The 21739-nt window shown below is 41.3% G+C and overlaps 1 protein-coding gene across 1 annotated transcript; it reads left to right on the top strand.

The window, feature by feature from the left end:
• Positions 1 to 2019: 2019 nt before the first annotated feature.
• si:ch211-107n13.1 (uncharacterized protein LOC798535 homolog) lies at positions 2020 to 19322 on the top strand. The gene is made up of 2 exons (XM_034874855.1): positions 2020 to 2213; positions 15369 to 19322. The coding sequence occupies exon 2, from the start codon at positions 16076 to 16078 to the stop codon at positions 17408 to 17410; it is 1335 nt and encodes a 444-aa protein (XP_034730746.1). The 5' UTR covers positions 2020 to 2213; positions 15369 to 16075; the 3' UTR covers positions 17411 to 19322.
• Positions 19323 to 21739: the final 2417 nt, after the last annotated feature.

Raw genomic sequence — 21739 nt, forward strand, 5'->3', positions numbered from 1 at the left:
AAGTACTGTACTTGAATACAAATCTGAAGTACTTGTACCTTACTTTAGTATTTCCTTTTCATGGAAACTCCACTACATTTCCAAGGGAATTATACTTTTTACTCCACAACGTTAATCTGACAGTTTTAATTAGTTCGATTTTTGTACGCAAAACACACATTGTTTATGATATACATGTTTTTCTTATAAATGAAACTGGTCGTTGATTTACAGAACTGTTTTGATTGTTTCCGGTTTCTGTAATGTTAGGATTTTTCTGCATGTAGAAGTTTTAATTTTAATACCATCAGTACATTTTCCTGAGGATAATAACATGCATTTACTCAAGTAACATTTTCAGTGCTGGAATTTTACGTGTGGTATAAATACTTATACTTTAGTAGAGGATCTGAATACTTGTTCCACCACTGATCATGTGAGCCTTTGGATAGCTCTGTGTTTCTGTGTTGGAGCGTGTTAATATTATCTGTAAAATGTTTCCAGTGGATCTGCGTGTGCTGTGCTTCCTCACTCGCCTGTCTGCCCTGTCGAGAGTGATGAGCTTTATAATGAGAAACAGGTGTGTGTGAAATGCGTGGATCACTCCTTTATCTCTCCCCCCCACCCACTCCCCTCTCCCGACCTCTCTGAGCCATGTTGTGTTGAGCTGTGTTTTATGACGAAGGGAGGTGGATGCAGGAGGGTGAGCAGAGAAAACACAGAAGGAGACAGGATGATCACTGAGAACGAGCAACACACAGCTGCAAAATTCACTTTTTATCTGTGCTTTCAGTCATGTATTGACTCAAGAAACATGTTGCCACATATTCAATATTTGCCAACAGGACAGTAAAATAACACATTTAAATTAGTCATGAATGTACTTCTTTCCAGCTCTATTACGGAACATTTTCTGGTATTATTTAATCCTCTGCAACACGTGTGACTCTTACAACAACAAAGGGACCAAAGATGCTCAGATCATGTGTGATATGTGATAATTGTGGAGCTTTTCAAGCTTTGTCTGCTAAGGTAATGTGTGAAGTGCACTGTAAAGATTCATGAATCAACAACAGAACAACACTGATTAAAGCATAATCAATCAATCAATCAATCAAACACCAGATTGTCATTAGTTAGTTAGTAGGCTACAACCAATCAACACGGATAAACTACTTTCAAACTACTCAGAAGGCTGAGCTATTAATTCATTTAGTAAACAGAATACAATAAATGAATTAACAGATTTTGCTTCAGGTGTTCCCAAGCTTTTTCCGAAGTGGGGGCATTGGAAGGGTCATAGCAGCAGAGTGAATAAACAAGGTACACACATTCTAAAAACAAGTACTAACATCAAAGTAAAAAAAGTAGTCCTGATAAATAAAAGAATTTAGCATTCATGGGTTAGTTCACATCCTGGAATCCCCAAAGTTATCCTTAATGATGACGTATAACCTACATCATCCACACATTAATAATGTATTAACTATTAATAGAGCCATTAGGTGGGAGTTAGTATGCTCTGTTAGAAATACATAGGCTACTTCAATCACATATTTCAAAACAGTCCACTATGGACAACTCAGTAGAGGGTCAAGACAATTTGAAATGGAGGGATCATGTGATTTTAGGGGTGTCAAGTACATTTAGCACAAGTATTACATAACACCAACCCTCCATAGGTTTGGTTGTACAACAAGACTAATGATACACATATATAAAAAAACACAACAATACTCACTCAGTGTTAACTTATATTTTGTGTATTACTGCACATGAATAACGCCCCCTCTCTGGGGATAGGGGGGGGGGGGGGGGGGGGGGGGGGGGGGAGGGGGTAGCGTCACTGGTCACCCTTGACCCCCCCCCCCCCCAGAAGCGCTACTGATATCACTTGATTTGATTAAACTTCTATAATATAGCCTAACTATATATAGGCCTAACTATAACAATGTTTCTGAATGTTATATGGTCCCTTACTGTAGGCCTACCCGTCCACTCAGCTTCCTACAGGCTGCACACAGCCTCATACCTGCCCACCCCCCTCCGCTGTAGGGACTCCCTCCTTATCGTGCTGCTGCCATGCAGCGGTCCGTCAGTGTGCCAGTAGTCCCCGCAGAGCGCAGAGCGCAGAGCGCAGAGCAGCGCCGAAGCACGCCGTCTGTCACAGAGAGGACCTCCGCACCTTTTCAGGATTTGAAATACAACAAGCGTGGATAAACTGAGCGAACAAGGTGAGAAAGGAGCTGACTTTCTTCATTTTCTAAGTCTGAAGTCTTTTTTCAAGTAGATGTAGATGTGCGAGTCGAGATTCATTTGTGAAGTTTTTCCGGGTGCCGATCAGGGTTGATTCGGGGATAATTTGATTCAACGGATCTGTGATCTTGCGGGATTATTTTCCACTTTCCCTCGGGCTGGTCTCGTGATATGGCAGCACTATTTTACAGCTTTACAATAGTGAAAGATTGGCATTGTTTGGTCGCGCATTGACAGCTTGGTAACAGATAGTGAGGCTACTGAGTGTTTGTGGCTCTTTTGTATAAAATAACGATGTTACTATTATTAAATATGACTTATATTTCCAAAACTGGATAAATCTCTACCCCAAGAAATAAAAAGGCTACGCGTGTCAGCCCTTCGAAAATTTACCACCTGATAACTTTAGTTTGTCTTCTTCAGAGTCATGCCTGAGATCTTTATGGTGTGTTTATGACAAATGTCCTTAAAGGCAAATGATCCGTGGCAGTGTGTCTGTGATAGATGTCAGACTTCTTGTAGCTGGATCATCCATAAACAACACACAAGGTTTATGGATCGACGCCAAAACTGTTTTTTTCCCCTGAGAAGTGGGCATCATCTTCCATGTAAACCTATATGTGAATTATTTAAGTCCAGCCTTGAAGTCCAGTCCATAATATCTGTATGGAATGGAGAAATGACTGACCAATGTGCTCGGATTATTTATTCCATCTTAACTCTGCTCTAAATATTTACATCTGGATGAAATCAGGGGAAAAGTACAAATTAGGGTCTGGCTTCCAGGCATCCAATCAGGGAAGAAAAGTTTTGTAATGTTTAATTAAATTAGACAGTTTTCTACCAATCAGTTCATTTATGACAAATACATTGTTTTGGAGTCAGCATTGTATAAAAGCATTGTGAAGCCTAAGACAGTGTTACCTGAGAACTTACAAAGGAACCCACCCACTCTAAAACTGAAAAGACTAGTAGAGGCTGTCTCCTCCAAAGAGACAATCACGTGCCCTCGGGGTCAACTCCACCTTGACCCACCTCTTCCCCTCCCACCCCCGCCCCTCCTCCCCTAACTCTCTACTGATAGGTTTCATGCATCCTGGGTTGGTTTGATCAGTGTGGGGTCAAGAGCATAAACAACTTAGGAGCCAGACTAAACAGACCACACATGTCCTGTGTACACGTTAACCCTGAGATTCATAGGTGAGCATGTGTTGGTGTGGCCTGTGTGTAGCCGCAGGAGGGATAATTCATGCTTTTTGATGCAGATCATGAACTGGCAGTGCTGAAGCCTTACTATTACTTTCCAAAAGGAGGAGGGGATCTTGCAGTCTCCTGAATGAGAGAATACAGTGGTTAAAGAATTAACTGACCAACACAAAGTACATTAAGTGGCTCAAATTCCCATTTTTCTGAGCCCTTGAAGGAGTCCATGTTGGCTGAAAAGATAAACTTGTTTGCTTTACTCATAGTTTTGGGTGTGATCACCTTCAAGGCAATTGAGCATGACGTAAAATAAGTTACAAGAAGGTAGATTCTTTCCATGATTCAACTTTTGTTTTTCTTGAAAGTTTGAGCCGACAAATCTATCCCAGTTTACATCCCTGCCTGAAAGCTATGATGAGTCATAGATCATAAACACCTACCAGCCGTCATCAATCCTTCTTGTTGCGCATGTTTGAACACAGCATACAAACATCTCTATGATTGAATTCCTTACCTGCAAAATGACTGTGTGGAGAGGTCGTAAACAGTTCCCAACCCCTATTTCTTCCTCGATTCATGTGGCAGTTTGCTAATTTTCCAGCTGTAGTTTGCTGCATCTGTGTTTGATGCTGATCCCAGCGGAGCAGACTAGAATACTTCCTCCCTTCACAGTGCAGAGAGCCCAGGGGCACCAAAGCACAGAGCTGCTCGCTGTATTCTCCGTCTGGGGTGTTGACAGGAGGCCTGACATCATTAACGTGACTAAATGAAATGTAACTCAGGTCTTTGCCTTCCCGCTTGGCTCATAGCACCAGCGGTGATGTTAATGATGACAATTTAGAAAGTAGCCCCCACTATATCACTGACCAGTTCATGCCCAAGCACAGGTTATAGACAGTTATATCTTATGGGATACAGAGGCATGCCAGGATTTCCCTTAGTCTTTCATTTTCCAATTTTCTCCCCAGAAAAACAAAAATGTTTTTCCTTGACACTGTTGTTTAAGGCTCTACAAGTGTATAATCTGATCTATTTGAGCCACATCAATGCTGACTGCGGAGGACAAGCGGAAGCCGCAAGATATTTCATGGTTTTAGTTCACAAAGGGCCACTCATGTGTTTCTTATCACTCAAAGTTCCGCTGTACCACAGTCACATTCAAGGCATGGTTTTGCTTTCTCGCGGAGCTCAGTCTTGAAAACAATCGCATTTAATAAGAGGGATGTCAAACATTTGTTCTTTAATCCCCGTTTTCTTGCATGTTTACATGTAGAGAGACCCCCAAGTTATGGCAGAAGCTGGAGTTTCTAATTAGAGAAGAAATCGTACCCTGGCAGTGACATCATCTTGCCTCTGGCACTGTGTTTGTGTGTGTGTTGCTGAACAGCAGCTGGTTTTGGACATTTGAGGTTTACAACAGTGTGAGACTTCAAACACTCACACCCAAACCGTATGGCTTATAATTTAGCTTTATTGCTCCTTGTCACCTTATTTGGGCCAATGTAGAGACTGTCTCAGGGACTTTCCTCTCTGACATCTTCATGAAGAACTGTTTGAAAAAATGAACTTGTCAAAAAGTCACAGCTTCTCAGTTACATCCAGCAGAAGAACAACATATTCTGGAGGAGACACTCTGATAAAGTAATACCCACTGTTACAAAGTATTGCTGGCTGAAACTAGAAGTATAACCTACCATCTACTGGATGTACCAAGCTAGTATTTCTCCTGTGCTGTTAACACTGAGTGCAGATTCATATTCATTGAAGTGATAATTTGATGAGCAACGACATATTTTTCAAAATGGATGTAGCTTTTTGGAGTACTTGTTGGCTGATCCCTTTAAAGATTTATGATGCAGCACTCTTGAGAAATGTCTTTGAATATATTTTAGCTTGTGAGCAGAAATTAAAATTTGCACCAAATGTTTGTATCTAACTTTGGAACTGATGTGATCGTTGTAATCATCAGTCTTGTCTTTCTCTTGAGGACTGAAGTCTGGTCTTACATCACTCCCATCTCCATTGCCTCATAACTTAATTCATAATTTATTGTGGGCAACGAAATCCTGAAACATGATCTGACAGATCTCCATCTCCTGATAGTCCCCTGTATGTGGGTGACAGCTGTGAGAGCAGCCCTTCTCTCCGCTGCTCTGACATCCCCGTAATTGTTCACAGTCCGACCGCGCGCCTGTGTTGCTCTGCCACATCCCATAACACTCAACCCTTGCAGCGCTGTGCCCACTCAACCGGGAGGAAGATGACACAGGCCTGGACATTCCCTCTGACACAGAAGGGGGTCCAGCGACGCAGCTCCACTCAAACTCCTCCAGCTACTCCAGATGTTTTCTGATTCTGACAGGAGGCGAGGGAGGAGAGGAAGGTATGAGGAGAAGGGGGGCGAAAGGCGGGGTCTCTCTCTGTGGCACTCCGGGGTCTGCTTGCCGAGAAGCAGGTCGGTCGATCGGTAATAAGAGAGGGCAGCTGGCAGGTTCAGCGGAGGTTAACAGGTAAGCGTAGATGGCAGCAAGGATAAACAGAAGAGCTCAGTCTAGGGTCTTTGTGTAAGAGATTTTTGGGAATTCTTTTCTTGTAGTTGGAAAGTTTTTGTTGCATGAGATTAGCGTTGGATTTAAGCCCTTAAAAAAGCACATTGGGAATCAGCTTTTCACTATGAGGGATGGGGTAGGAAAATAAAATATCTTAGCAATGTCTGTGTTGGATATTTTACACATCACAGTTTTGTATTTTGGTTTTTGTCCTTGCTTTTCTCCCCGGTATGAAGACGATAGGACTCACTTGGAAAATATGTCACATATTTCTTAATCTGAATCAGGGTTTCCTGAAAAGTTAAATCAAAGTATGATGACAGTTGTGGTATTGATTTCAGCAAGGCCAATCAAATTGAATCAAACTCCACCTACACCTTTTTGATGATGCAGATCAGTTAGAGTTTTTGACTCTTTATCAATATTAACCAAAGTTTTTTTTTCTCCAAGTTTAAACTTTGATTGTTATTCATTAGTCATTCCTATTTATTGTCATAGAGAAATTCCAAAGTTGAGATCTCAAGATCATGTATTTAATGCTTAATACTTAATGCCAGACAGCAGAAAACAGGACTAGATTATAATTTCCTCATTCAATATGAAAAAGACGGCACTCTAAAATGTGTTAGTGAAGCATTTTATTTATTTATTTATTTATAGGAGTTGTGCTACATGAACCTTGTTTAACAGTGTTCAGCTGTGCAGATAGCAAATCAATACTGGCCCATTTAAAGTGGTGAAGAGTATGTTACACGGTAGGGGGGTGTTGACGCTACAGTCACAGTTGACCCAGTATTTGGGGACACAGCACAGCTGGAGCATCTTTAAGCTTTAACCAACCAAACAGCTCTGTCACAAATCCTCACAAGTCTGTGTTAACATTTTACTGCTAACATCAGCAACATGTGTTTGAAATAATTCTGCAAATGTTGTGTTAATGTCCTTTTGGCAACCTGGTGTGTCTGTGTGAAAAAAGGGCGGGGTTACACAGAGGTTACACTAATTTGCTTTCTTTTCAGTCGCTCTGGGAGTTCTGTATTGCGGTCAGTTTTCCAAGTAACAAGCATCACCCAAATCGTCTCATTCATCATTCTCAATTTTAAAACAAAACTTTGTAGTAGTGAGGGTTTCCGCCATCTCTATGTACATGTGCTTCTTTAGTCCATCGCAGTATTGTGGCTTTTTATTGCTATGGTTTTAGGAGGTTTCATTCGGCACAAATGCAGGTAAACAGGTGTATGATTTACCACCTCTAACCATGTTTTGACATTTTACTTGCTCTTTGTAAGTCTAACAGCTACCATCCATTGAAGCGTCTTTTATCACTTTGTTAAAGCAGACACATGCCTGACAGAGTAAAAAATGTGCCGACTTGGTGAAATAAAACATCTGGCAGCTGGCCAGACAGTGCTGTCTTTCAGAGCCTTCTCACCAGCTGAGAGCTTAATGAGGGTGCACAGTGTGGGAACAGGCCTTCATAATTTAAGACTCTGGGAGATTGAGGGATGTACCGAGTTCTCCGCCTGCGCACTGTTCTGTATAAACAGCCTCAGGACAGGCTTTTTTTAGGGGAGATATGTGTTACCCTGAGTTGCAAAGTGCATTCCCAGTCCAGGGCTGTGCTGCACACACACACACAGTCAGTCATCGGGTTTGTACGGCTGGTCACATAAGCCAGGCTGGCATGTGGAGGGAGCAGCAGCGGCAGTGGTCATAATTTACAAAACAATGCTGTTTAGACCTGGGATGTCTACTTGATGTAGCCCAGATCTGGACACTTGGTATACACACTTAGCTCTCTCCTGCACACACTCTCTCTTATTACTGTCCTCTCCCACACAAACACTCATATGACACACTACACACTGTGGCTACCCTCAACCAAGTCTCTATCTATTTAACTGAATTGTTGCACTAGTCTCGTCTTCTATGAAGCTGAAGGAATAGTGCTAGGTTGTTTTTGCCGTAGCCATTGTTGGAACTACAGATTAAGTGACATGCATGAAAATGGACATGAAGAAATGAATTTGACATATAAATACAAAATAGGACTGGATGCGCTCAACTCACAGAGATACTTAATACGCTTTCACAGCTGGGTGCTGGATCCTTAAAGTGAATGATCATAAATAAAGCTACTGCCACATTGTTGTGTGGCAATACAATCATATTTTGTCCAGGTAGCTGTATTTAGGCATACAGTATAAATACATCAATACAAAGTAATGTGAGGAGCTAAGGAGAAAATGTCTTGACCATTGCTCACCATTGTTGAGGACCATCATTTAGACATTAGGTCTAAAATTTCATAAGCCTCACTGAACTGCCGTGTAGGGCTACAACAATTAATCCAGTAATGATTTTCCTGATTAACTGTTTGATCTATAAATGTCAGAAACTAGCAAGAACTGAGCCCATGCTGATGTCTTCAAATTGCTTAAATCGTTCGACTTTAACAGTAACCATAACAGGAATAAAAAGCAATTCACACGTTAGAAAACTGTGGACCTTTGGCACTTTATGTTAAAAAGTTACTTTAACAATTCTTATCAAAACTTTTTTCTGTCAATCGAGTAAGCTCTATCAAAACATAATCTCCTTGTAAGTGCATGTATTCATCTGTCAATAGTTCCCTCATCAACAGTGAGGCATCGCACCCAAGCTTTATATTCCTGGCCTGGGACGCAGGTAGAGGTGTCTCTGTGTTACAGTGTGGTTTTTTTGGTTTCCTGACACAGTGACCCTGGTGTAGAGATCATCTGAGAGACTTTTGGATAACTTATGTGAAACTGAGCTGCAGGCATAGCTTGAGCACAGTTCTTTTTCAGTTGCTGAAAAAGTAAACAGTGACTCATAAAACTTAGAGGTCAGAGCTGTTTAATTATCAACAGTATCAGCACTCTTCCTGGACCCTTAGCTGAGAAGAAAAGGGAACTTGCCCAGTCAGATGATAAGTACAAAAATATATGTGAACATGATATCTCAGCAGACGTTATCTTTGTTAGACTTGCTTGGGTGTTACAGTGCTGATAAAAACCTGACTTACAGTATAATGACTGTTATAAATTGACCATGTTACAGGTTAAAGCAGCCAATGAAATCCTACTGTTATCATGATTACATCAGATTAGTGAATTCAGCCAACTAACAACTATTACCACTTTCGATTAAGATGTTTTTTCTTTTTTTAAATTGATCTCTAATGTAATGTATAGGCTAATGTCCATCAAAGGTTACCAGACTCTTATGTGACGCTTACAATTTTTAAAAATGAATTTCAATAACTCTTAAATAACAAATCAGTTACAAAACTAATTAGCTAATTAGCTGATTATGGCCATTATACAAACCAGTTGACATACGAGCTGATGCTGAAAAGCTGTTTTGAGTAGAATGTGCTTTCAATTTTTTGTAGGGTATCTGTGTTTTCGTTCAAATTTTTCTAACCCCCTAATAGGCTAAGAAGGTTTTGGCTGATTATTAGTACTTTAAGCTAATTGGCCTGATCGCGTAGTTTTATTTATTAGCTGTTACATTTAAATGTTTTTGGTTATTGTGAGTGGAACATCCACACAGACACTCAGCTTGTTGCTGATTGGGACATATCTTATCACTGTCATCTCAAGGTCTTCACTGGCCTAGCTTCTTTGGTTTGTGGCTCCAGAGCTCATCTGTCTCTACAATGATTTGCTTTGAATGACAAAAGAGCTGCAGCAGTGAGTTAAGAGCCCATCTTGTCCATTTTACGGTTTGGGCGGAGGCCTATTCAGGTCGGGGGTCCCTTAAGTCGTCCCAGGTGGCCTACTTGGCATGAATTTGGAGCAAGGCCCTGGCCTGGCTTCTCACTGCAGATCAAGCGGCTAATGGTGCTCAAGGCTTCACAATGGTGATAGGATTTACAACTGGCTGCCAGGCTTTGTCTTTGAAGAGACGATATGTGTCCTGTGGCTCCATCTCTTACATTTACTGTCCCCATGTTGTTATTTGTCCCTTTCCCTCTCTGACTAATGAGGCAGAGCAATCTCTGTAGACCTGGAGGAGAATCATTGTTGTGGTCCATTAATAATGCACAGAAATGTCTCGCCATTTGGATAATTGAAGAAGACACCTCCTTTTCTTTGTCCTGCCCCATTACAGACTTCATGAGGTCTTGGTCTGAAGTGATGGTTAACAACCGTACCGGACAAACTCCTGATTTGTGGCTCATTAGTGGCCATGCAGGAGCTTTATACTCACACTGTTGAGAATCAATGTGCACAGATGCTTTGTCATGACATAAAGAGCTTTGGTTAACATTTGAACATTCAGGCATTTCAGTCCAATAGTGACGATCATTAGTCTGTGTCATCCTTAAGAGCGGTGCCAGATGTTAGTATAAAGAAAGTGGGATTTGCAAGAGGACAAATACAGAGAGGAAAGACGTTAGAGGTGGCCAGTTTGGCAGATGACTCTCATCTGTCCAAAGATTAATTTGTCAGGTAAGCGTGCTTCAAAGGTGGTCCTTATAAATGTGGTAAGCTCTTATCTTGTGTTTACCTCACTGAATACATAATTCACTTCCTTAAACTTCCTCTAATCTTCTAATCTGGGGCCAGTTGGTTTTCCTAAAGCCCAGCGAGCCCAGAAGAAGTTATTCTGTGTGCTCTTGTGGGGTAAACAAACACTTCCTGGAATCTTTGGTGTTTAGCTTCTTATAGGGCTCCACTTTCACATCATAAAAATAAGCAGAACTGTACTTTTTTACTGTCAAATATATGTAGGTAATGGGACAGTATTATCAAAAACTTAAACATTACCTGCTTTGTGGTGCTCAAGGGTCATATGCAAGTAGCACAAACAATGCTGTTGATTAAAAGGACATTTGAAGTACACAGTCCTTTCCTTTTTCTTTTTTTTTTAGAGAGCTTTATTGAAGTTTTTACAAAATACATGTTATCGACCTACATTAGAGAGCAAAAATAAAGACAGCAAACAACAAATTACAAAACATGACATAGCTTACATTAAACACTTCAGATAGTGGTTAAAGTGCATGTGCTAAAGTGCAAAGAAAGGACCATATAGTGCAAAGAGTACAAAGCATTACAAATTAATAATATCCCGAGGTAGGAGCTGATTTTTGTCAAATTTTTTCTTCTTCTCAACTCAGTGATCACTTGCTTAAAAACGTCATCCCTGGTTATGACAGTCTCTTGTATAGTCATACAGCACCTGGTCCTCCATAGTTTTAAACACACTATACATATTATAATTTGCAACAGTCCTTTCCCATGACAGGTCTCTGTCGGGGCTGTCCGAGCATCTTTACGTAGCATGACATAAAAACATCTGGTTCCTCTTTAGCTGCATGGGGGCGCCTGGCTAAGCCTCCCCTGCAGGCTGGGCCATCCGCTTCACAGGGAGGACACGGGGGAGGCAAGAAAGGAAGATACAGGGCAGACAGACAGTTTGTTAGTGTTTGGTTTCTGTTGATATCTTTTGCACTGTAGCACTAGAGATCTTTTTCAGAATTAGATGTTTGAAAGTTTGACAGACATTTCACTTGTTTCTTAGTATTTTCATCCATGTAGGCTTCATCTGCTAACAGTAACTATCCAGTTGGTCATGTTGTACATCCATTGAGTGTTATGTACAATAACCAGAGAACACTTCCTGTAATAAGGCTCGCATAGAGCCCATGTAACACGTATTTAGTTTAGTAAATCGACCAGAATTGTACATTGTCTATATCTTTCCAACTTCATAACTGGGGGGCTTTGCAGCTAATATTTTATGTAATTGTCTGAGGCCGACACTTTTCTTAAGTCTCTCAACTGGGATCAGGTTAACCAAAATTGGATTTCTCTTCTCAGATTGTTTCAATTGAATAGTTTATAAGAGGTAGCACTTCAGTATTACTCAAGAAATAAGAAGCAAAAAGAAAATTCTATTTATAATAATCATATTGTGACCCCTCTTGTAACACCTAGGGAACCACTGTTCCATATAAAAATGTAAGTTACTACCTAAATAACAAAATCAATTCTCATACATTACACATCTTGTTTGGCAAATGCTTTTGAAAATTAAACTCAGACACAGAGAACACAGAGAGCGGGAGAGGCACAGGGTGACGGAAGGAAGAGAGTGATAGCGTAGGGACGAAAATGAGAGGGTAAGGAAGCCCTGTGGCATAGGAGACGAAGAGTGGGAACGATGGCAGGAGAGTGCAGGGGAATGAAAGACACACGGTTAAGTAGCCTTAGGAAGGAGAAGGTGGGGGGTTTTTCACTATAGAGATGAGAAAGAAGGGAAGGGTGTAGAGGTTAATGACAACCTACAGTGAGAGACAAGAAATATTCTACAGCCATCTCACGCTTTTCACAAACCTTGAGATGACAGGAGAAGGTGCTGGGTACTAATCTGGCTCATTATGGTCAATTGAGCTAATGGTGGCTATTGTTCTCCAGCAAATCCCAGTTGAGTCACTCATTCAGTCTGTGTTGTGTGTGTGTGTGTGTGTGTGTGTGTGTGCGAAACATAACCTTTTCAAAATGCACATTTCTTCTCCCTGATGTTCCAAATTATTACGTTTCTGCATAGTGACTCAGATTTAGTCACATGATGCCCGAGACAGCACTTAGAGCAAGAGAAAAAGTGAAAGGCTGGTTTCCTTAAAGTTTGTAATGTCAGATTCAATGAATGCACACACCATTAAGATTATAACCAAAGAAATGCATTAGAAGTAGGAAAAATAATGCCTATATTGTTGTGGATTTCAAGGTTATGACTGTTGGGTCACTAAGGATTTCCAGTGGCTGTATCCATAATTATTGTCCATGTATTCATCATATCATTTTGAATACTTAAAACCCATCCCCCACAATGGAAAGCCAACAGGATTAATGACTTTGTTGAGGCTCCTGTGGTGATAATCCCCTTTAATGCTTCAATAGCCATAGCCTGCACCTTTTCCATGTTGAACACAGATGGGGAACAGATTGTTCTGGAAGTAAAGGTATCTAATAAATACCCATACCCCAGTCACACATTTTAACCTGTAGTCCCACTACCTCCTTATTTTCCACCCATTTTTTCTTGTTTCATGCCCTTTCTTTACCTTCCACACCTGTTGCGAGACATTTTTCCCGGAACTCTACCTAAACAATGACTTTCCTGAGCTTTGACAGCCCGACATCTGGAAAAAACAACTAGTTGCCCCCCCTTCCTTTGAGAATTTATGGTGGCCTGACATTTAGCAGGCTCAAGCTTCTCTGTGAGGGGTGTGCAGACTGAACCAGGTAGAGTTACATGAATGTGAAATGTCACCTTCTAATGTGTCAATAGTAGTTTAGTATTTAGTTGGAGTAGACTAGCGGGTGATACTCAAAGTCAAACTGAACCCAGTCAAATTTCTTTAACTGTTTTTTTTGGAAATTCATATTTCTTCAATCGCAGCTAAAGGCTTTGTTTACCTTATCTGTGAGAGAACAACAGCTGTTATTATTTTGTGTTGCTTGCATATCATTCTGTCACACCAGTTATTTCACTATCTTACAAATCAGAAATACTTTATAAATGTAAGCTGGAAACCTGGTTTGTGTGTTTGCTTGTGTTTTCCACACTCAGCGGTGTCGTACGGTAGGTCATAGATGATGAGACATGGATCCTTTTTCCTGCCAAAGGAGGTTGTTCATTGTTTTACGTCACGCGAAGGAAAAATTAAAATAGCATTTGATAACACTTGAAGCAGACCTGAGGGAACAATAAGCACAATACCCTCCTGTTGTCCAGCACAGCAATTGGAGCATTTATCTCTCCAGATGGACTCTTAATTCATTTTGAATGAATGTAAATGAAAAACAGGCTCCTCTTGTGCCTCAGGGTATTTATAACAGCTTTAAGTTTCAAAGAGGTGTTCTTTGTCTTCACAGTTTGCACGTGGCAGACTCCTTAATGTTTTTTGGGCACAAGAAAAAAGTGCAGAATAAGAGGAAGGCTATGCATATGGCCCTCTTCCATTTACAGGGAACCCTTTTATTGCCTTGTGCTGACACACACACATGCTTAAAAGCTCAGGTGCGGAACTAGAGCAGACAAATATACCCATGACCACATGCACATACATGCATGCATACATAGATACATGATAACTGTGCTGGGTTGTTTTCATGCTATAAATACTCCTTGGGTAGAGCCTATCCCGTTATAGACACGTGCAGCCTCCTCCCACCTCCCTCATCCTCTTATAGCATCAAGACTTTAAAAGATATGAAACATCTCTCTTCACCGAACACACATCATAAATATAAAATGTGGCAGTCCATTGCACGGTGGCATGCCTTATATTTGGTTTAAGGTGTCATGTAACTTTTTTAGTGGCTTGTTAATTAGATGAAGAAGCTGTTTAACTGTGGATATGAAAGAGTCGTTTGGTTTACTTACGCAGCACTTTGGGATGTTTAAATGACAATAAACTGAAATAGTTTTCACCAGAGATATTTGTTTAAAACTTTAAATTGGTAATCTAAACTGATGCGTCAGTTTTTTTTCTGTCTCCATATTTCCACCCCTTAAGTTACTTGTCCTGGTTTGTCAATGCAATGCCTATGACATACAGAAGAATTGAGGCCAAGACAGTTTGCCTGTGGCAGTGCTACATTATAGAAAAAGAAAAACTTTCATAATGCAAATAAAACAAAATAATCACCCAGCCTTTCTCTGCTTGCCAGGTTTACTCAATGATCAGTTATACAGGATGTTGTATTCGCTGTTAATTAAAGCAAACCTGGAACAACTCTTCAGGGGAACAAAATGATAAGTCAGTACAACTTCCTGTGCAGAAAACCTCATCATGCGCCTGGACAACAGACATTGTTCCATCCATTTATCTTTCATCAAACACATACAGGGTGCAGCAAAACTGTCAGGACAACAGACATAGATAATAACCAAATAAAAAAATAAAAAAAACTGCACTAGGCTAGACACAAATCAGTGAAAAAAGAAATCTATGCAGAGGAAACATTACCCGCATGTACTTGTTAATTCTTAAATGTGATATCTGTATTCACGTTTATGAAATTGCTTGTACCACATAAAGTGACAAGGTGGTTTGTTCCTTTTCTAAAATGTTACTGGTTCAGCTCGAATCCCTTACCTGTTTCCTCATTGACTATCTAAAAGTAGTGTGCTTACTGTATTTAATATGTAAGGTAGAGGGGTCATTAAAAGTGTACATGTGTCAGCTCTACTGCTGCCTAGCTCCCTCCAGCTTTAAATAAGCACAACCTGAGCTGAGCTTTAGGGACCACCGTCCTTCCTGCCATCTGGTCCCTGTTGATTGCCCTGGAGAATAACACTTCCAACTAAACCCACTCCTTCTTTCTCTGTGTCTCCCAGGAGTCCACGCAGGTGAGGTGAGGACAAGGACGAGATCTTCATCTGCCCCATCTGTCCATCAACGAACCAAGTGCCTCGGTGCCGGCCACCCTCAGGTCACCTCAACCACGACGGGCGCCAAACAATAAAAGTCTTGACCCTGGCGTCCCTCAGACAAACTGCACAGAACAAATATTTGAGGCCATTATATCTCATTTCTCAAGGCAGCCATCACTGAAAAGATCAACAGTGAAGGGTGTTGTTGGGAGAAAGAAAAAGAGAAGAAAACGTGTGGGAGGAAAAGTAACCCTTTCAAAGTGCACCCCTGCCTGCTATTTCGGCTGCGGTGTGGGCAGGGAACGTCTCTTTTGGGAGACAAAAAAAGGACTTCCCTGTGCCCTGCCTGCCTATCCAAATGCCTGTTTAAATACTGGATAGAGATATCAATTTGTCTGGGCTCTAACCTTGCCCAACAAAGAGACTGTAAGCTATCTATAGAAAACGTTAGAAAAAACTTGGACTCTGTGGTCTCCTTAATTGCTACCTAACTATTACCCCTCAAGGAAGATTCACGAGCTGTGAGAAACCGGAAGGAGAGCTGACACAGTTTTGTACACTTAGAAATTTAATTTTCACAGGGCGAACAACTGCTTTCTGGGCGACACCAGAAGCTGTCAGTCAGTAACAGGGCTGCAGTTTTGATGTCTCTCCAGGCTCAGTAAATCAATATGAAGCCCCTAACGCCAGCTGGATCCCCCTCTCCTCTGAGGCTCCTCAACAAGGGTCCAGACTACCTGCGCAGGCAGATAGATGGTGGAGGCCACGGCCGCTCAATCAGCGCTGTGGAGAGGCTTGAGGCGGACAAAGCCAAATATGTTAAGAGTCAGCAGGTGATCAACACCAAACAGGAGCCTGTGCTGGTGCCCTGTGCTACCCCACCACCGCAGCCCCGGCGAGCTATATCCATCCCTGGTAGCCTGACGCCTCATCTTCCCCCACGGCATTCATCCAACACCCCCTTCTCTACACTCTCTGGTTCCTTCACCTCAAAAGATGAGAATGAAAACGATGACTCCAGGAAGGAGAACAGACGGACTTCTGTTGACATTGAGGCGCATAACAGGAGCAATATGAAAAATGTCCTGCTTCCAAACCCCAGGACTCCTGGCATCAGCACCTTGGTAGCACCACACAGTGCCCCTGTACTCAGAAGGAGCACAGGCAAACGCATGCTGAGGCCAGACTCCCTCGTCATTTATAGGCAGAAGAAAGAGTGCAAGAGCCCCAGCAGTGCAGCAGTTGGAGAGAACGATAACACGGAGGTGAAGGGCTACAGTTTTGTCCGCCGCCTTTTCCAAGGCTCCATGAGGGAGAAGAGTAGCGGAGGTGAAGGCAGAATTCAGAAGATGGTGATCGGTGAAGAGAAAGCACCATCAAGAGATGGAGACTCCCGCATGTCTTGGACCAATGACAAAGACACTTCGGACGGAGGACCAGGGAGCAGGAGGTCCAGTAAAACTGACCAAGAACGCAGCCCAGGGTCTATCCCCAGCCCTGGCTTTAGCTGTGTGCTTGAACAGACTGAGAATGGATTTACAAATGGTACTAATGATGGTTCTACCAATGGTAACCACTCAAGTAACCATGATGATGAGAATGACCCATGGAAGCGTGCGTCACCCCCACCAGTACCCAGAAGGCATTTTGGGGAGTTGCGGCGCTCAAAGTCAGACCTGCATCTGAGCTGCTCAGCCTTATCAGAGCAGGAGCATTTCTTTGACTTCTGCGGATTGGACTTGGACATGATAGAGCGTCTGGGTCGAGAAAATTTCCTCTCTGGTGCCAGCTCCATAGACACACTCTCATTGGCCCTCCGCAGTGTAGGTGGCGGTTCAGATCCCAGCGAGTTCTCCCAGCACTCGGGAGACGGGCTGTTTCAGGAGGAGCTGGCTGAGCAGCTTCCCAATGGTGTGTCAATCATTGAGAGGAATGCTCGTGTCATCAAGTGGCTTTACGGGTGTAAAAACGCTGCTCGAGAGGGACCCAAAGAGTCTACTGTTTGATTTAGGGACAAGGAACTATGCGCTGTGGAGTGCTAAGAGTCTGATGTGCTCTTTCTAACATAACAAGGGTTCCCTGCTTTCTTTTCTGATGTGTACATCCTTACAGAGAGAGAAGTAACTATTTAGTGAAATCCCCTGGTGGAGTATTTGGTTCTGCAGACCTTTGTTTCAGACCCTTTGTGGTTGAGCTGCACTACAAACCAAAAGTCAAAGCATTGAATCATAAATGAATTTCACTTGAATCTCAAAAACAACGTTCAGTAGGGCGTGTGCCAGTGTGATTAACTAGCAGCATTGACGCAATGCATCATAGAAGGAAAAACTAGGGCTTGTTTCTTTTCTAGCTGCAAGCAGCAATGCAATTCAAAGCAACTAGAAAAATTTGATTTTTCTTTTCATTTCAAATGAAGTCATTGATGGTTGACTTTTGTTTCAGATGCAAATGTCTGCATGTTGGGTTAGCACTCCACAGCACCTGGTTACCTTTAGTCCCCTACTACCCCCGACTCCAAAGAGACAGTTGTTTCAACTGCTACTAGTTATTTCTGGTAAAAGTGATATATTGTATTTATGGATCTTAAGGACATATTGTGTGGGTGTAGACAGACCTTAATGATGAATGGAACTATTTCTCAGAGCAAAAGGTTTCGTTATCTGTGTGTATGTGTGCGGCTGTGTGTGTAGTGGACGTTGCTGTCCTTTCTATTTGCAGCTTCTTTTTTTGTTATTGACTGAACTGATCTGAAATCAGCCCCTGTGACCCCTCACAAGGCACATGTGTATGTTTGTCATGACGCAGTGGACACAGTTTAGTGTCCTTGACACTGACACTCTCCTGTAATGACTAAATTAAAATGGAAAACCACTAAGCTATGTTTTTTCTAAACTGTTGTATGTGAGTGTGAAGTGAACCATGAGTACCTCATTCGGATCTGTCCCAGTTTAGTTTGTGTGTTGCTTTTTTTTTTTACTCCTTAAACGCAGGCGTTGGAACAAACATGCAAGGCACCCCTGTGGGGTTGTTAATGCACTGAACTGGACAGAGAGAGAGGAAATGAAAGATAGACATATAGCTTTACTCTTTACAGAGATTCATCTCATGTAATGTTAAACACGGAGCTGGATTCAAAGAAGCACCTGCATTATGGTAGACAAAGAGCCATGCCTGGCCAGTAACTTCCATCATTTTCATCTCATTTCTAAATTCTAAAGATGACATTAACACAGTATAAACACTGTCCAATAATCACTTCTGACACACTCATTGATTACCACAGCTAGTGCCTCATGCATGTACAGTGCTCACAGCTGTGTATAGTATATAGTTGCAAGATAAGCAACAAAGACAGATTGCTGTCAGAGCGAAACTGGACTTTTGCAAGCAGATATAAGCACAATGAGAATTGATATCTTACAAAAGAAGTTAAAAAAATGAAGACAATTTCATAACAAATAATACATTCACCTCCAAAAGTAAAGGGGCTCAAGTTGTCAAACCTTTACTACAAAATGTTTTAGAATGTCACTTTCACCATCTGGCAGTTTGCAGACGTTCAACCTTCCCAGCTGGCTCAGACAGCCCGTTTCCCATCAAAACAAGCAGGAGAGGTTGAAGCCTCCCTCCTTTCTCTGATAACCAGAGATCCTACCTCACTCAATCCATCCTTCAGTGAATCTCACTTTATCTCCATGAAAGGTCAATTCCATTGCTTGGCCTGTAGGATTCCACTGAAATATGAACTGGGGGTCTGCCAAGGAATGCAGAGGTTAGACCAAGAGGCGTTCTGGGATGAGAATTATTGAACCAAAGGGCACAATATATTTGTACATGTGATAAATTAACACAATTATTTGCAGTTTGACATGTTTAATTTTCTGTATTTATCATCAGCATGGCTCCTGAAAACCCCGTCAACCTTGACTTCTTTTGGTTTTATATCTATCTGAAAAAACTAAAAAACTGGTTGCATGTTTACAAAGTGGCCCCGTTAAATTCTGAATCTCTTCTTTGATTTGATGCATATGAGAGATTTAGTTTTTCATTCCAAAGAGGTTTGTGTATGATGTACACAGCAAATAAACACAAAGACTGAAATAATGTGTGATGGTCATTTTTGTTGTTGTTGGGTTTTTTGGGTGAATTTTAAGTAAACCAGTTATAGTACATATCGCCAAAACACAATATTCTTTATAAAAGACACTTCTTTTTACAAAAACATTCTTTTATGATGCACTCTTCAATGAAGAATTTATTTGATATAACATTAAATCAGAAAAATAGAGCGGTGAATGTTAAGACATACAGAACAAGCCGTGACTGAGGTGTTCTCTAATCTTCTTAGAGGGTAATGGTCGACTGAGTCAGCGTTGTGATGCCGTCTCGTCCTTGACTCTTTGTTGCCTCTCTTCACCACATCACGTCTCATTTTGCACATTATCTCAAGTGGCTACGCACTAATCCTTTCAGCATTCCCTGCATGGTATGCTCTTGAGTGAGTTGCAACAGGTTATGTTTATAGACAAGGAGGCCTCTGTGTGGCATGATGCTATGTCTACGCTGTCCGAGAGGCGACCCTCCACCCTGTCTGCAGACTCCTCCCGACACTCTTTCTCTCCTCTCCTTCTAACACCTGAGTCAGCATTGGTTTCCACATGCACCAGCTCACAATGTATTTTAAAACCCAAGAGGAAAAAAAGTATTCTGTCTATTCTTTATAAGTATCCCCTAAGTCTCAGAGCTTGAATCTTTTATTGAAAATATCAGGTGAAGTTTTGTTCAAAAAAAAGTTTAATCGTTTGGGAAATAAGTATTCACTTTTTTCTGAAAGTTAGCTTAAAAGATGGCCTCTACTCTAAAATCTAACTGCCAGTAGGCAATAAGCTTATCTACAACTGCTACTGTTTATCAAAATAAAAATAAAAGTGTCATCATACTGATGGAAATACAAAAAAACCACCATAAATTGTCAGATAAATCATTGTTTTTGTGCATATTACCTTTCAGGTCTTTACGATCTTTAGGCTAAAGCTAATTGCTAACTTGGTTCCAACTTATTTACCACACACACAAGAGTGTTATCAATCTTGTCATCTGTCAGAAAGACACCAAATATGCGGACTTCCAAACATGTCAAACTTATAGGAGCTTCATTTATTTCTCTGGCTTACAGACATGAATTACAAAATGTCTCCCATCTAAATAAATTCAAAATGGGTGCTGTGCATGAAGCAGCTTCATTTCTGAAGATGACTTCAACAGCTAGAGGAAAGACTTAAAAAATGCATGATTTTCAATTTTGGGACAACTTTCCCAAAGGACATTTAGGGATACAATTCTCTGACACATTCCCGGGGCTCTTTTATGCAGACACTGAATACAATTTTGTGGAGCTGGTTTGTTTCTTCAGATAGCCTTAAAGTCTTTAAGTGTCTAACAGCAACACATACACTGTAATTACACACATTAACACACAAACACCCAATTGCTCTAGAGCTTTACCACACTTCCCTTTCCTTCTTTCTGTCTTCCCAAAGGCAGAAGAAAACAATAGCTGTCCTGTGTGCCTGTGTCTATGTCAGTTACTCTGACCGGAGGGCCTGCTGTGACATCCTGTTTTGGGTTCATAGGACAAGGTTTAAACATATGGTCATGTTTTGGGTTTGGCCTTTCTTTCTCAGTCTGCCTGGAAATAAACAGGCAACAGCTGGTACTGTAGAGGACAATTCTGATTTTATTATTACAGGGTTGATTTAGTTTAGTTTAGTTTAGTTTAGTTTAGTTTGGTTTTGAGCTTTCAATGTGTTGAGTCAAGCCGAATTTTGGTGAGCTTGCAGAAAAGCCTGGTTTGATGAGTGGATGGTAAACTGGCAGGGATCCACCACTCCAGGCTTTGATGCTGCTGATGTGGTTTTCCACCCACATAAAAAATCACCCACAGGGGAACCTCCTGCTTTAAAAAACCTGTCCAGCAACGTTCTGACCCAGTTATGACTTTACAAACTTGTATGGAGTTTTTACTCAATAAAGCGTCTCTTGAAACTTAAGTATTCTTGAAATTTCATGACCCACAAATGTACCTAATGAATGTTTGCAATTCACACAAGTAGCTATGGGTTTACGTTGTTCATATAGTTTCCTTACTGTCACAAAAGCATTACAGACTTATTTCTAGGGGAATCAAATGAAAAAGTGTTTTGCTCTTTGCCTGGAGGTTTAAACTTACTGTGGTCTTGAACGCTTCTGGCAACTGTCACAGCAAAATCGTTTGAGTGTCATATCACATAGACAGGCAGAACATGAGCTTGTTTTGGGATGAAAAAAAACTCCAG

The sequence above is a fragment of the Etheostoma cragini genome, chromosome 6 (assembly GCF_013103735.1).
Source record: "Etheostoma cragini isolate CJK2018 chromosome 6, CSU_Ecrag_1.0, whole genome shotgun sequence".
NCBI lineage: Eukaryota > Metazoa > Chordata > Actinopteri > Perciformes > Percidae > Etheostoma > Etheostoma cragini.

What these genes read in the sequence shown, in the direction of transcription:
- si:ch211-107n13.1 (XM_034874855.1), top strand. Translation starts at nt 16,076, where the DNA reads ATGAAGCCCCTAACGCCAGCTGGATCCCCCTCTCCTCTGAGGCTCCTC.